General features: G+C 35.7%; 1 protein-coding gene across 1 annotated transcript; it reads left to right on the forward strand.

Moving 5' to 3' along the window:
* The first annotated feature begins 11,037 nt into the window (after positions 1-11,037).
* LOC131642114 (uncharacterized) lies at positions 11,038-13,544 on the forward strand. Its single transcript, XM_058912401.1, has 6 exons — positions 11,038-11,139; positions 12,128-12,399; positions 12,475-12,642; positions 12,755-12,792; positions 12,950-13,005; positions 13,341-13,544. Exons 1-6 carry the CDS (start codon positions 11,038-11,040, stop codon positions 13,542-13,544), a joined length of 840 nt encoding a protein of 279 aa, XP_058768384.1.
* Positions 13,545-14,287: the final 743 nt, after the last annotated feature.

The following is a 14,287-nucleotide window of genomic DNA, read 5'->3' on the forward strand; positions in this document are numbered from 1 at the left end:
CGCTGATGGCTACAGAAGATGATGGATCAGAATCTACATCAGAATCAGATTCTGAAGAGGTATTTTCTGAACTATCTAGAGAAGAGTTAGTTTCCAGTTTAACAGAACTTCTGGAACTCAAGGCTCATCTTAGTATCAAATACAAAAAGCTGAAGAAGCAGTTTGAATTTGAAACTAAGAAGTTGGAAGTGGAAAATTCGGAACTGAAGGAAAAAGTTTTAAATCTATCCAAAGATAGTGGATCTCCTTCTGAAACAGAAAAATCCATTCCGAGTCTCAATCATATTCTGAAAGAATATGACTCGAGCTTCAGAAAGTTCTTATCTAGAAGTATTGGCAGAAGTCATCTTGCTTCTATGATATATGGAGTTTCTGGAAACAGAAGGTTTGGTTTTGGCTATGAGGGTGATACCTCACATAAATTTGAACCTATTGATGATCTGAAGATCACATACAAGCCATTTTATGATCAGTTCAAATATGGCCATGCACATGATATTAGGCTCACTTCACATGCACAGAGCTTTAACACTGTTCACACCAAGAAGCATGTGACACATCCTAAGAAATATCATGCTGACAAACCTAAAGAATATCAAGCTGTTCCTCCTGTTAAATATTTTGCTAAACCCAAGTTCAATCGGAACTTGAGGAGAACTAACAAGAAAGGACCCAAGAAATTGTGGGTACCTAAGGAGAAGATAATTTATGTTGCAGATATCCTTGGCGGCAAAGAGGACAACAAGCAAAATGTCATGGTACCTGGACTCTGGATGCTCGCGACACATGACGGGAAGAAGGTCTACATTCCAAGACCTGGTGCTTAAGCCAGGTGGAGAATTCAAGTTTGGAGGAGATCAGAAGGGCAAAATCATTGGCTCTGGAACCATAAGTCTTGGTAACTCTCCTTCCATAATTAATGTACTTCTTGTAGAAGGATTAACGCATAACTTATTGTCCATAAGTCAATTAAGTGACAATGGTTATGATATAATCTTCAATCAAAAGTCTTGCAAGGCTGTAAGTCAAAAGGATGGCTCAATCCTATTTACAGGCAAGAGAAAGAACAACATTTATAAGATTGATCTTTCTGATCTTGAGAAGCAGAAGGTGACATGCCTTATGTCTGTTTCTGAGGAGCAATGGGTCTGGCACAGAAGATTAGGACATGCTAGTTTGAGAAAGATTTCTCAGATTAACAAACTAAATCTGGTCAGAGGACTCCCAAATCTGAAATAAAAATCAGATGCTCTTTGTGAAGCATGTCAGAAGGGCAAGTTCTCCAAACCTGCATTCAAGTCTAAGAATGTTGTGTCTACCTCAAGGCCCTTAGAACTCTTGCACATTGATCTGTTTGGCCCAGTCAAAACAGCATCTGTCAGAGGGAAGAAATATGGATTAGTCATCGTTGATGATTATAGCCGCTGGACATGGGTAAAGTTATTAAAACACAAGGATGAGTCTCATTCAGTGTTCTTTGAATTCCGCACTCAGATCCAATCTGAGAAGGAGTGCAAGATCATAAAGGTTAGAAGTGATCATGGTGGTGAATTTGAGAACAAATTCTTTGAGGAGTTCTTCAAAGAAAATGGCATTGCCCATGATTTCTCTTGTCCTAGAACTCCACAGCAAAATGGAGTTGTAGAGCGAAAGAATAGGACTCTACAAGAAATGGCCAGAACCATGATCAATGAAACCAATATGGCTAAGCATTTCTGGGCAGAAGCAATAAACACTGCGTGTTATATTCAGAATAGAATCTCTATAAGACCTATTTTAAATAAGACTCCTTATGAATTGTGGAAGAACAGAAAGCCCAACATTTCATATTTCCATCCTTTTGGATGTGTATGTTTTATTCTGAATACTAAAGATCATCTTGGTAAGTTTGATTCTAAAGCACAAAAATGTTTCCTTCTTGGATATTCTGAACGCTCTAAAGGCTACAGAGTATACAATACTGAAACATTGATTGTAGAAGAATCAATCAATATCAGGTTTGATGATAAGCTTGGTCTTGAAAAACCAAAGCAGTTTGAGAATTTTGCAGATTTTGATATTGATATATCAGAAGCAGTAGAACCAAGAAGCAAAGCTGCAGAAGCTGATAGTCTCAGAAGCAATGGATCAGAAGATCAAGTTGCTGCATCTTTAGAGAATCTCAGGATTTCTGAAGAGCCAACAGTCAGAAGATCACCCAGACTTGCATCAGCTCATTCAGAAGATGTGATCCTTGGAAAGAAAGACGATCCCATCAGAACAAAGGCATTCCTTAAGAACAATGCAGACTGTCAATTAGGTTTTGTTTCTTTGATCAAGCCAACTTCTGTTGATCAAGCTCTAGAAGATCCAGACTGGATAATTGCCATGCAAGAAGAACTCAATCAGTTTACAAGGAATGATGTATGGGACTTGGTTCCTAGACCAAAAGGATTTAACATCATCGGCACTAAGTGGGTATTCAGAAACAAGCTAAGCGAGATGGGAGAAATGGTAAGAAACAAAGCCAGACTGGTTGCTCAGGGCTATAGTCAGCAAGAAGGGATTGACTACACAGAAACCTTTGCACCAGTGGCCAGGTTAGAATCTATCCGTCTATTAATTTCTTTTACCACTCAACACAATATCACTCTTTATCAGATGGATGTCAAGAGTGCCTTCTTAAATGGTTATATAGATGAAGAAGTTTATGTCCATCAACCTCCTGGTTTTGAAGACTCCAAGTCTCCAAATCATGTTTTTAAATTAAAGAAATCATTATACGGACTGAAGCAAGCTCCTAGAGCTTGGTATGAACGTTTAAGTTCTTTCCTTCTGGAAAATGGTTTCACTAGAGGAAAAGTGGACACTACTCTCTTTTGTAAAACCTTTAAAAAGGATATTTTAATCTGTCAAATATATGTTGATGATATCATTTTTGGAACATCTAATGCTACACTTGGAAAGGAGTTTGCTGAGTCTATGCAGGCTGAATTTGAAATGAGCATGATGGGAGAACTCAAGTATTTCCTTGGGATTCAAATCAACCAAACGTCTGATAGAACCTATGTTCATCAAACAAAGTATGTGAAAGAACTTCTGAAGAAGTTTAATCTTTCTGAAAGCAAAGAAGCCAAAACTCCTATGCATCCAACATGTGTCCTAGGTAAGGATGAGGTAAGTAAGAAGGTAGATCAGAAGTTGTACAGAGGTATGATTGGATCTCTTCTATACCTAACTGCTTCTAGACCTGACATTCTCTTCAGTGTTTGTTTGTGTGCTAGATTCCAATCAGATCCGAGAGAATCTCATTTAACTGCGGTTAAGAGAATTCTGAGGTATCTGAAAGGTACTACTAATGTTGGTTTAGTTTACAGAAGATCCAAAGAATACAACTTAGTAGGATTCTGTGATGCTGACTATGCTGGAGATAGAATTGAAAGAAAGAGTACTTCTGGAAGTTGTCAATTTCTTGGAAGTCATTTGATCTCATGGTACAGCAAGAAGCAAGCTACTATTGCCCTCTCAACAACAGAAGCAGAATATGTTGCTGCTGCTGGTTGTAGCACCCAAATGCTCTGGATGAGAAGTCAGCTAGAAGATTATCAAATATATGAGAGTAACATTCCTATCTTCTGTGATAATACTTCTGCTATATGTTTATCAAAGAATCCTATCTTACATTCAAAAGCTAAACATATTGAGATTAAACATCATTTCATAAGGGACTATGTTCAGAAGGGCGTTATATCTTTAAACTTTGTGGATACAGACCATCAATGGGCTGATATCTTTACAAAACCCCTTGCTGAAGATAGGTTTAAGTTCATTCTGAAGAATATCAGTATGGACTTGTGCCCAGAATGAGAAGATGAGAAGATCTTTGTATGAGTATCTTCTGAAATGTGGTAAGACTAGGCAGCCATAAGAAGTTCTGAGTTTAATCAATTAGAAGTAATGATCCTGTTAATACTGACGTTTCATTGTCTAAGTTGATTCAGAAGCTCTTTTAAAGCAAAACAATTGTCACCAGTCTCTCTAGAATATGAACACGTATTCACTATCTCTGGAAAAGCATGCATGCAGTTGAGGGGACGCCTACTTAGGTAACTGTGCTAATCACTTCATTTTGTCATTATTATCTCTCCTCACGTCACGTAACATTAAATGCATTCATCATTTCAGTTTATTTCTTTTTCTTTTTATACTCTTCAAACGTTTCATTTCCCTCTTATATTTCTCTCTCTTGCATTCAGTTTCTTTTTTTTCGCTCTCTCTCTCTCTCTCTCTCTCTCTCTCTTTGCATTCATATCATAAACCCTAGCGGTTTTCACTATCTACAAAGTCACCATGAATCCTTCGTCAAGCTCATCAAATCAAGAAATTGATCGCAAACAAAAGAGAAAGGCAACTGATGAATCTGAAAACAAATCAAAAAGGGTAAGGATCACCTACGATCCTCTCAAGGTGAATCCCTCTGAAGCTATGATGTCTGGAAACTACTCTAGACGTGTGTATCAACCCCTTGAAGGTATCCCTCAATCACCTTCCTCTTCACAGACCTCCACCACCTCTTCCTCTTCATTCACCTCTCTGGAACCACCATCTTCACCATCTGATATCCCTTCCCCCTCAACCCATCTCACAGATATCTCCTCACCGCTCTCACACCCTTTTCCCACCAGAACACCTAACCCCTACAGTTTTGTGTTTCCTGACTCCAGATTCACTATTAACCCTCCTACACCTACCACTCATGCTTATCTAGAGCTTTTACACTCAGATGTAAATAGCTGGTTGGAGATTCTGGGTGCTGCTCACCTTAATCATCGGGATGAGTATGCTACCTGCAACCTCTGGGAAGCCTTTCGCCATGATTTTCTGGTTAGGGCTACGGATGTCCAGAGAAGGATCATGACTGAAGCACCTGGTGCTCGTGGTCTTCTCTTGGAAGTTGGTGAAAGCAGTTATCACCATCTCATCAGGAAAAGAAGAGTTCTTGAAGAAAGGATACCTGCAGATGAGATGGAAGAAGGAAATCCCTGCAGAGACATCGTGGTATGGAGACCAAGGTATCCAGTGCTGACTGGAGATTTTCAATGGCTGTTCAATTGGTTCAGAATGAACCCTTCTGAAAGCGCTCCTCACATGGTCTTTCCAGAAGTGGTTTATCCTGCAGAAGTTGCTGGTCCAACTCCTCCAACAAACCTAGCAGCTATTCTTCAGGCGTTGGAAGTTGGAGCTTCTGAGTTTCCCGAACCAGAATATGCTGAGGCTGCTTCTGAGTCAGACTCAGATGTTGAGATGGAAGGTGCAGAAGCTGAAGACCTTCCAGAAGATCATCCTGCTAAGATTGTTGTCCCTGTTGGCAGAAGTTCTGGCGCTTCTTCATCTGGTGAACCTTCTCGTTTGGACACGCAAGAAGCAACCAATGCTGAGTTTCGCTCCTTCATGGCAAGGCAAACTGCAAGCACTGACAGGATTCATGACATACTGGCGCATATTTTGTCTAGGCTAGGGTCTTAGTCTTTGGTCCTTGTAGTTTTCTTTGTTTGTTGCATCTGCTTATTCTGCATACATCTTTTGTAATCCTGTTTGTTTAATCAATGAAAAATTATTCTGTTTCTTTCCTTTGTCGTTTTCTACATCTGAATGTTTTATATTCTTTTTGATGTTATGACAAAAAGGGGGAGAAAATGTGATAAATGATCTGATTAATATTATCAGTTACCGGGTAAAAAGGCCCCACATTACTAACAGAACTTGCAAAGTTCTATGCTTTAAGTTGTGTTGTTGCAGGAATTGAAGATTTAAAGATCAACATAAGAAGCAACAAGATGAATCAAGCTCTTGGATTCTTGAAGCAAGCTGAGTGCTATGAAGCTTCAGAATCAGAAGCAAGAATCAAGAAGGAAGAATGTTCAGATATTCTGATGATAGAATATGCTCTGAAACATTATGTCCATTTGTTCTGATACATATTATGTGGCTCTGATACATATTATATGTTCTAACTCATTCATGCTGACTTTTGTCGTTTAGCGTTGTTCTGTAACATTTCAGGATGTAGAGATGCTCTAATGATGCTCTGGTACATTCAACAATGTTCTGATACAATCTAGCATGAAGTGATGTAAGAAGAAATTCAAGCTCTGAAGCTGTCCTAATGGAAGCAAGAATCAGAAGCTGTGAATGTTCTGAAGATCAAAGAAATTCAAGTTCTGAAGCTGTCCGATTGAAGCAGGAATCAGAAGCTGTGGATGTTCTGAAGATCTAAAGAAATTCAAGTTCTGAAGCTGTCCGATGGAAGCAGGAATCAGAAGCTGTGAATGTTCTGAAGATCAAGCATATGTGAACGTCTCTACTGAAATACTCAGGGAAGTCTTTTATTTATAAAATTCTTCTAGTATTAATTTCAGGGGGAGATTATTCATCTCAGGGGGAGATTGTTAATCTCAGGGGGAGACATATTCACATGCTTATGCTATAGCCGTGTAAATTGTCTTTAGCCGTCTGCTCTTTCTGATCGCAAATTCATATCATTTATATATGTTTTTGTCATCATCAAAAAGGGGGAGATTGTTAGAACAAGATTTGTTCTGATCAATATTCTTAGTTTTGATGATAACAAGGATATGAATTTTGTGTGAGATAATGTGGTACTCTAATACACTGCAATTTCCCTTTCAGGAAATATATGAAGAGTATGCACAAATCAGCGCTCAGAAGCTTTGACTCAGAAGGTTCAGCATGCAACATCAGAACATGGTCTGGCAAGACATCAGAAGATGGTCAAAGCAGAATCAGAACATGGGTCTATGGAAGCATCAGAAGAACTTGAGATCAGAAGCAGAAGCACTAAAGTTCTCATGGTATCACGCTCAGAAGCACTTCAAGGTCAGAAGACAAGAAGATGCTCTGCACCAAGCTGTTTGACTCTGATGATATTCAAACGTCGTATACACAAACATCAGATCAGAAGCAAGTACAAGATGGCAGGCTACGCTGACTGACAAAAGGAACGTTAGAAGCTATTAAAGGCAACGTCAGTAGACACAGCGTAAACAAGGCTCGAGGTAGTTGACAAAAGAGTGAAACATTAAATGCAATGATGTACGGAATACGCAAAGCATTAAATGCTCCCAACGGTCATCTTCTCAAGTGCCTATAAATATGAAGTTCTGATGAGAAGCAAGGTTACCAATTCTGAACTAACTTATTCTGAAAAACTTGCTGAAACGCTGTTCAACTCAAAGCTCTCAAACTTCATCTTCATCAAAGCTCACTACATTGCTGTTGTAATATATTAGTGAGATTAAGCTTAAACTTTAAGAGAAATATCACTGATTGTGATTATAGCTTTTCAGAAGCATTGTAAAACTCTTATTTGATTACATTAATTTGTAAGTAACTAAAGTGATCAAGTGTTGATCAGGATACTCTAGGAAGTCTTAGCTTGTGTCTAAGCAGTTGTAATTAGAGTGATCACGTGGTGGTCAGGATACTCTAAGAAAGTCTTAGCTTGTGTCTAAGCATTTGTTCCTGGAGTGATCAGGTTGTGATCAGGATACTCTAGAAGACTTAGTCGCGGACTAAGTGGAAAACCATTGTAATCTGTTGCGATTAGTGGATTAAATCCTCAGGTGAGGTAAATCACTCCGTGGGGGTGGACTGGAGTAGTTTAGTTAACAACGAACCAGGATAAAAATAACTGTGCAAATTGTTTTTATCGTTCAAGTTTTTAGACTACACTTATTCAAACCCCCCCTTTCTAAGTGTTTTTCTATCCTTCAGAGGTATCACTGTTAAATGTGATAGTCAAAGTGCAATACACCTGTCGAAGAATTCAGCCTATCATGAGCGAACTAAGCACATTGATGTGAGGCTGCATTTTGTCAGAGGAGTAATCGAGCGTGGAGAAGTCCAAGTGCTGAAGGTTTCGACTGAAGACAATGCTGCTGATATGATCACCAAGACATTGCCGAGTTGCAAGTTTTTCCACTGTATGCAGTTGATAAAGCTGCTTGAAGAAAGCTAGTTTGTTCCTTGACGTTGTAGAGTTAGGTCCAAGGTGGAGATTTGTGAGATATTGGATCAAACTCTAGTATTGTCGAAGGGTAGCTTCTTGGTTCGACAATTCGACAGAGTTAAGCATGAAGTCGAAGGATTGTTCACATGCTGGTGTCGAAGTGTGCATGCTGTAGTCGAAGATGGGTCTAGCATGCAGATGTCGAAGATGCTAAGGTTGTTAGCATGTTAAATTAGGTTTTAGTGTTTAAACCCTAATTTGTTAAGTTAGCTTGTTTATTAAGTTGGCTTGTGTAATGGGCCTTGCTGAAAAAGCCCATTAGTTAGTATGTTAGGTTTTATTATAAATAGCATACTAGTCTCTCATCATTGCTAAGCTGCAAATCCTAATTTAGGGTGAGAGAGGTTATTTGTTATTCTTGTAAACTTGTAATCTTGTTCTAAGAGAAAGTGAAAGAATAGCAGTTATAACCAATTCCTGTGTTCTTCTTCTCCTCCCTAGTTCCTATTATACTTTGTTATTGGTATCGTTTTTCACAACAGAGTTGTTGAAGGAAATGCTTCCAGATGAAAACACGTTGCCAAACCGGGTGTATGATGCAAAAAAGATATTATGTCCGATGGGTATGGAGTATAAGAAAATACATGCATGCCCCAATGATTGCATATTGTACTGGAAAGATAATGAAGAGAAAGAAAAGTGTCCCAACTGTATGACATCACGATATAAGAAGAAAGGTGATGATGACAGTTGTTATGTAACCACAAAGGGTCCTCCAGCAAAGGTGTTATGGTACCTTCCAATTATTCTGAGGTTTAAGCGATTGTTTGCGAATTTAAATGATGCGAAGAATATTAGATGGCATGCAGAAGAGAGGAATTATGATGGAAAAATCTGCATCCGTCCGATTCTTTGCAATGGAAGAAGGTTGATACCTTATTTCCTGACTTCGGCAATGAACCAAGAAACCTTAGGCTTGGACTTATGGTTAAACCATCTAGCTCTTCTCCAAAAACAAAGAAGACTAAAGGTATGACAGGCCATACATATTGAATATTGTGTGGTTTTCTTCAATGTCCTTATTCAATGCCCTGTTTTTCAAATAGAACACATAATACAGAATGAAAAAAAGTACATTTAAATTATATTAAGACTGACTTCAACTTTGTACCTTTAGTTTGTCTTGAACTGCATTACAGAATTCTGCATTACAAAATTAAAATGACAGCCAATTTTGAACCAAAAGCATTCCATAATCCAGGAATTGATTTTAAAGCATTATGGTTACAACCCAGGAATTGATTAAAAGGACAAATACGTGGATCCATCTATCTTTAGTTGATTTGCTTTTGCAATTTAGAATGAGGGGTGACAGTGATCAAACTCTTGATCACACTTAAGCTATTGGTTTATAGAACATGAACATGAACATAAAAAAGTTGAATTTTGTGTTACTATAGTTATGCATAGTTGTGTTACAATTTTTCATATTGCTTATGAAAATATTCTCTTTTGAATATGAATCTGCAATTTGTGTTTGTGTGACATATTGGCTAAACATTTTTCATATTGGCTAACTTCTCTCTACTCCTTATGCAATGCCCTTTTTTGAGTGTCATGAGATTTTGCAGTAAAGAATGAATCACAGCTATGCATAACCTAAAAGACTAATAGAAAAGTGTTGTACTTCATATTTCATTTGTTTGTATCGAATCTGTTTTTCTCTCTATACAGCATCGTGGCTAAACCATCCAGCTCTTCTCCAAAAACAAAGAAGACTAAAGGTGTGACATCATTTCTACGTTTTATTGCCAAACTTCGTGATGGTGAGAAATATGAGATTGATTTTGATCGGGATACTTTCCAACCTATTGGTCAGTATGCTGCAAAGTTCAAGAGTTATTTGTCATTCGTTGCACGTAGCAAGGTTAGTATAAATGAAGAGAAATGGTAAAAGCTACCCGAGAACTTGAAGAAAGCGATATGAAATGATATCACGGTATGTAATTGTAATTAATTCTTTATAATTTATTATCTATAATTGTTTCAATTACTAACACTTCTAATGCTTTGTAGGCTAAGTTCACTTTCCCCCCTGACGATGAAGATGATGAAGATAAGAAGAAATTTAAGAAGCATTGGTTTGTATATCTAGGGGAACGGATGAAGCAATTTAAGACATTGCTCTCAAATGTCTATATATTTGGGGAAGGCGATAAGGATGGCAATACAACACCATTTGAAAAGTATAAATTCATCGACCCAGTAGATTGGAGTTGTTTGTCCAAACTCGAAAAACAAAAGAATTCCAAGTTAGTTAAATTTTTAGATTTTTTTATGTTATCTAAATTGATTTGGTTGTTGACACATAATTTAATGTGATTTATTTGTAATAGGAGAAAAGGCAAAAAGGAAAGATGCATGCATCAAAGAATCTCCATCCTCATATTTTGTCTCGGGGTGGTTATGAAAGGCTTAGGGCAAAGATAATGGAAGAGAGGAGTAAAAAAATCATTGAAGAAGCCAATGGTGATGATAATTTAATGAATGATCCTCCAAAACTAGAACGACATGAGGCATGGTTGATGGCTCGGTAGAGGCCATCTGGAGATTTTACATATGAGGCAACAAACTTAGTATCTGCCATGGTTGTAAGTATTAAAAAGTTATTTATAAATTTGAATTTTATTTATAACTTAATATTCATTATATATATGTGTATATGTATTTTAACATTTTAGGGTGATTCAGTGGAAAAGAGTACGCAAGGCGATATTGTTTTTGAAGAACGGGAAGACATATTAACTATTGCGCTTGGGTCAAATGAACGTCCTGGTCGGATCCGCACTGCTCCTAGGGGTGTGGGCTTTAAGAAGTTCTTTGGAAAAAGTTCAAACTCCACCTTAAAAGGTGTCACACAGGATGACCTTCAAGCCTTGGTGCAAAAACTAAATGATGATTATCAAGATAGATTACAGAAAGAGCTGCAAAAACAAAGAATAGAGCTCCAATAACAAATGAAAATAGAGATGGATGATGATAGAGACAAGCTCCAAATAGAAATAAAACTTCTTCGAGAGATGCAATTGGAACTCCGCCCTAAGAGTACTAAAGAGATGTTATCAAAAGAGGTACCCCGTGTTTCATAATCAGCAATAATGAATTTTAATTAATGACATTGTTGCATTGAGTTTAACCTAATCAGAATTAATAGAATATTCTTCATAAAAAATATTCTAACTGCCCATTAGTTGTTTTCCTTAGTAACTAGTTCCTTAGTTACATGCATACTATTTGCTTTAGTTAAACAGTATTGGGATATGCATGATGTCAAACATAGAGGAAATGGAAAATGAATATAACAATTAGATTGATTTGGTATGATTAAATGTAAAGATAAGATCCTAATTGTATCAATGATGATAGCTTCCTAGTAAATATAAGATCCTTTGGCTATTCACTTTCACCTCTAAACGCTGTAAGCTGCAAAAACAACTAATAGAGAAATGTTTTGATGTTTGGATGATGAAAGATTATTGGGATGAAGGTTCTTGGATTAATCTGTATAGTGTTGGAATAGAAAAATGCATTGGCCTATAACTAGTTATAGGCCAAGAAATGATTTGAAAAGGTGGAAGTGAACTGTGTTTGCTGTCATGTCATTGTTGAGGCTAGTATTTTGATGATTCCAGTGAAGTTTTGATTTCTTAAAGAAGCATGTCCTAAAATGTGATTATGGTATCAAAATTTAACAAAAAGGTTAAATATATTTTCCATCACAAGTTGGTCAAATCTAATCTTTCTCTATAAAATTATTTGTTTTTAGTGCTTGCATTTAGAATGTGTTCACAGTTACTATAAAAGTATACAGTTTTGTATTTTAGGGACTGAAATTAATTATTCTATTTAATAGATCAGTGACAATTGGTTTCAACATTATAGTAATCCAAAGTGGTATCTCATGTCATTGACTTTGGATAAGATGCCCAATATCAAAAATAATCTTTTGCTGTCATTAGTGGAAGCATGTGGTTATCCTTTATCCATCTCTTTTAAATCTGAAGTAATGTTGACTTGCTCTAAACTACTGCCTTTTATTATAAATCTCTTTTGAAACAGGAAGGTGAAGCAGAATTGAAGGCCTATGAAGAGATCAAAAAGCGCACTAACGGAAGTTGCTCTAAGGATGTGACTATTGAAAATGAAATAAAAAACAACACTGTTTCTGAAGATTACCTGAAAAAGATTGGAGATCTCAAGGAAGATTCCATATCACTAGACTTGATTCATGAAACAAGTGAATTATCAGTTTATATTGATAGGCGATACCTTGATGAATTAATTTTTGGTGTTAAATGGATCTCCACATCTATCTTGTCTTTATGGTGCTCGTAAGTATCTTATTCTATTTTTAATCATTTTTTCTATGTATCATTTATAAATTAACATTTGTTTCATTATTTCAGATATCTACATGGCATTTGTATCTCTAAGAATGTCAGTGAACTATTTGGGTTTCTTGATCCAAATAGGACACTAATTACCACTAGAGAGTTCAGTGCTATTAAATCTTACATACAAGATAAGTTGGATGACGAGTCACAAAAATGTTACTTAGGACCATTGTTAAATGAGTAAGTACATGTTTCCTTCAAGGTTTTATGATTTTTTTTAATGTTATTTTGTAATATTTGAATTTTAATGATTCTAACACTTTTGTTTTGAAACTGCAACAATCACTGGCAGTTGTATGTTATTTGTCCCCAAGATAATGATAACTTTTGGTTTTGTTCATTAAACACAAAACCCAAGAAACGTATTAAGAACATACTTGAGGGGTAAGAAACATAAATCAAGAGACATCATTTATACTTCATTTTTGTACCGTTTAACTTTATATTTATAAGTTATTTATGTTGCAATTTCTTTTATCTGTATCAGGATATCAGTTATTAAGAGGTGTTGAGAATAAGAAGTCTAATTGGAAAATTGTCAAGGTAATTGCTTGATATTGTTGATATTATGAGAATGAATTCTTAATGATTCTAGCTTTTAGCTATATGACTTGAGTAAGGGGATTACATAAAATATGCTAATAATGCTTAAAGTTTTAAATATGCTTTGTACCTTATATGTAAGCACATAAGCAAGACAATGGATGACCGTGTGGATATTATGTAATGAAGAACATGCTTGATATTGTTGATACTTCCATTGTTGAAAGATTCAATGAGGTAGTATAATTTAAAATATTTTCGTATTTCATGTATTTATTGAAAAAATGTAAATTATTGTTTTAATATTGTTAATTTATTATATGTTGAACTTGTAGATATTTACAGACACATCACCATATGAAAAAGAGATAATCGACCATATTCGGCAACTTTGGGCTCAAGTATTTTTGCAAATGGTTGAAAATCAAAAGGTTGAGGAGCAAAATCTACAAAATCAAATGCAAATGGTTGAAGAGGATAAGGACATAGAAATATTGCCAAAACAAAAGTCAAAGAAGAAGAAGAAAATTTATATATGAAGAAAGTATTATGAAATATTATGAGTTGGTTGAACGTTTTGTTGTTAATATTATGTTTCTTAGTACAAAAATATGATTTTGTATACTTTTTGGTTAATATGAAAAATATTATGACTTAGTATGTAAAATATGATTTTGTGTGTGTATGATTTTATAGTATTTGAAATATTATGACTGTACATGAAATATGATAACTAAATGGTGTATATGAAATAGGGTGTAAATGAATTTAAATATAATATAATTATTCATTCATAAATGGTGTATTTACACCCGATTTTTATTAATATATGGTGTAATTAAGAACGTATCTATACCCAATTTTTATTACAATAGGGTGTAATTAAGAACGTATCTACACCCGATTTTTATTAAAATTGGGTGTAATTAAAAACGTATTTACACCCGATTTTTGTTAAAACATGATGTAATTATAAACGTAATTACATCTGGTTTTTGTTAAAATAAGGTGTAAAGTGAAACGTATTTACACCCGATATTTTTAAAATGGGATGTAATTAAGAACGTATTTACACCCGATTTTAATTAAAATATGGTGTAATTAAGAAATTATTTACATCCGTTTTAAACGGATGTAAATTCGTCAGACATTTCTCACCCGGTGGATATATACCCGATTTTTTTTAAAATAATGGGTGTGAATTTAATAAAAAACTGGTGTAAATTAACATTTTTGTACTAGTGTTTATTTGTTGTAAATATGATTTAAAACATTTACAAAT

Source organism: Vicia villosa, unplaced genomic scaffold (genome assembly GCF_029867415.1).
Source record: "Vicia villosa cultivar HV-30 ecotype Madison, WI unplaced genomic scaffold, Vvil1.0 ctg.004503F_1_1, whole genome shotgun sequence".
NCBI lineage: Eukaryota > Viridiplantae > Streptophyta > Magnoliopsida > Fabales > Fabaceae > Vicia > Vicia villosa.

Excerpts from the sequence above, each read along its gene's own strand:
- LOC131642114 (XM_058912401.1), top strand. The coding sequence starts at position 11,038 with ATGGATGATGATAGAGACAAGCTCCAAATAGAAATAAAACTTCTTCGA. Across the intron at positions 12,400-12,474 it reads ATCTTGTCTTTATGGTGCTC|ATATCTACATGGCATTTGTA; the intron begins GTAAGTATCTTA and ends TCATTATTTCAG. Across the intron at positions 13,006-13,340 it reads CTAATTGGAAAATTGTCAAG|ATATTTACAGACACATCACC; the intron begins GTAATTGCTTGA and ends TTGAACTTGTAG.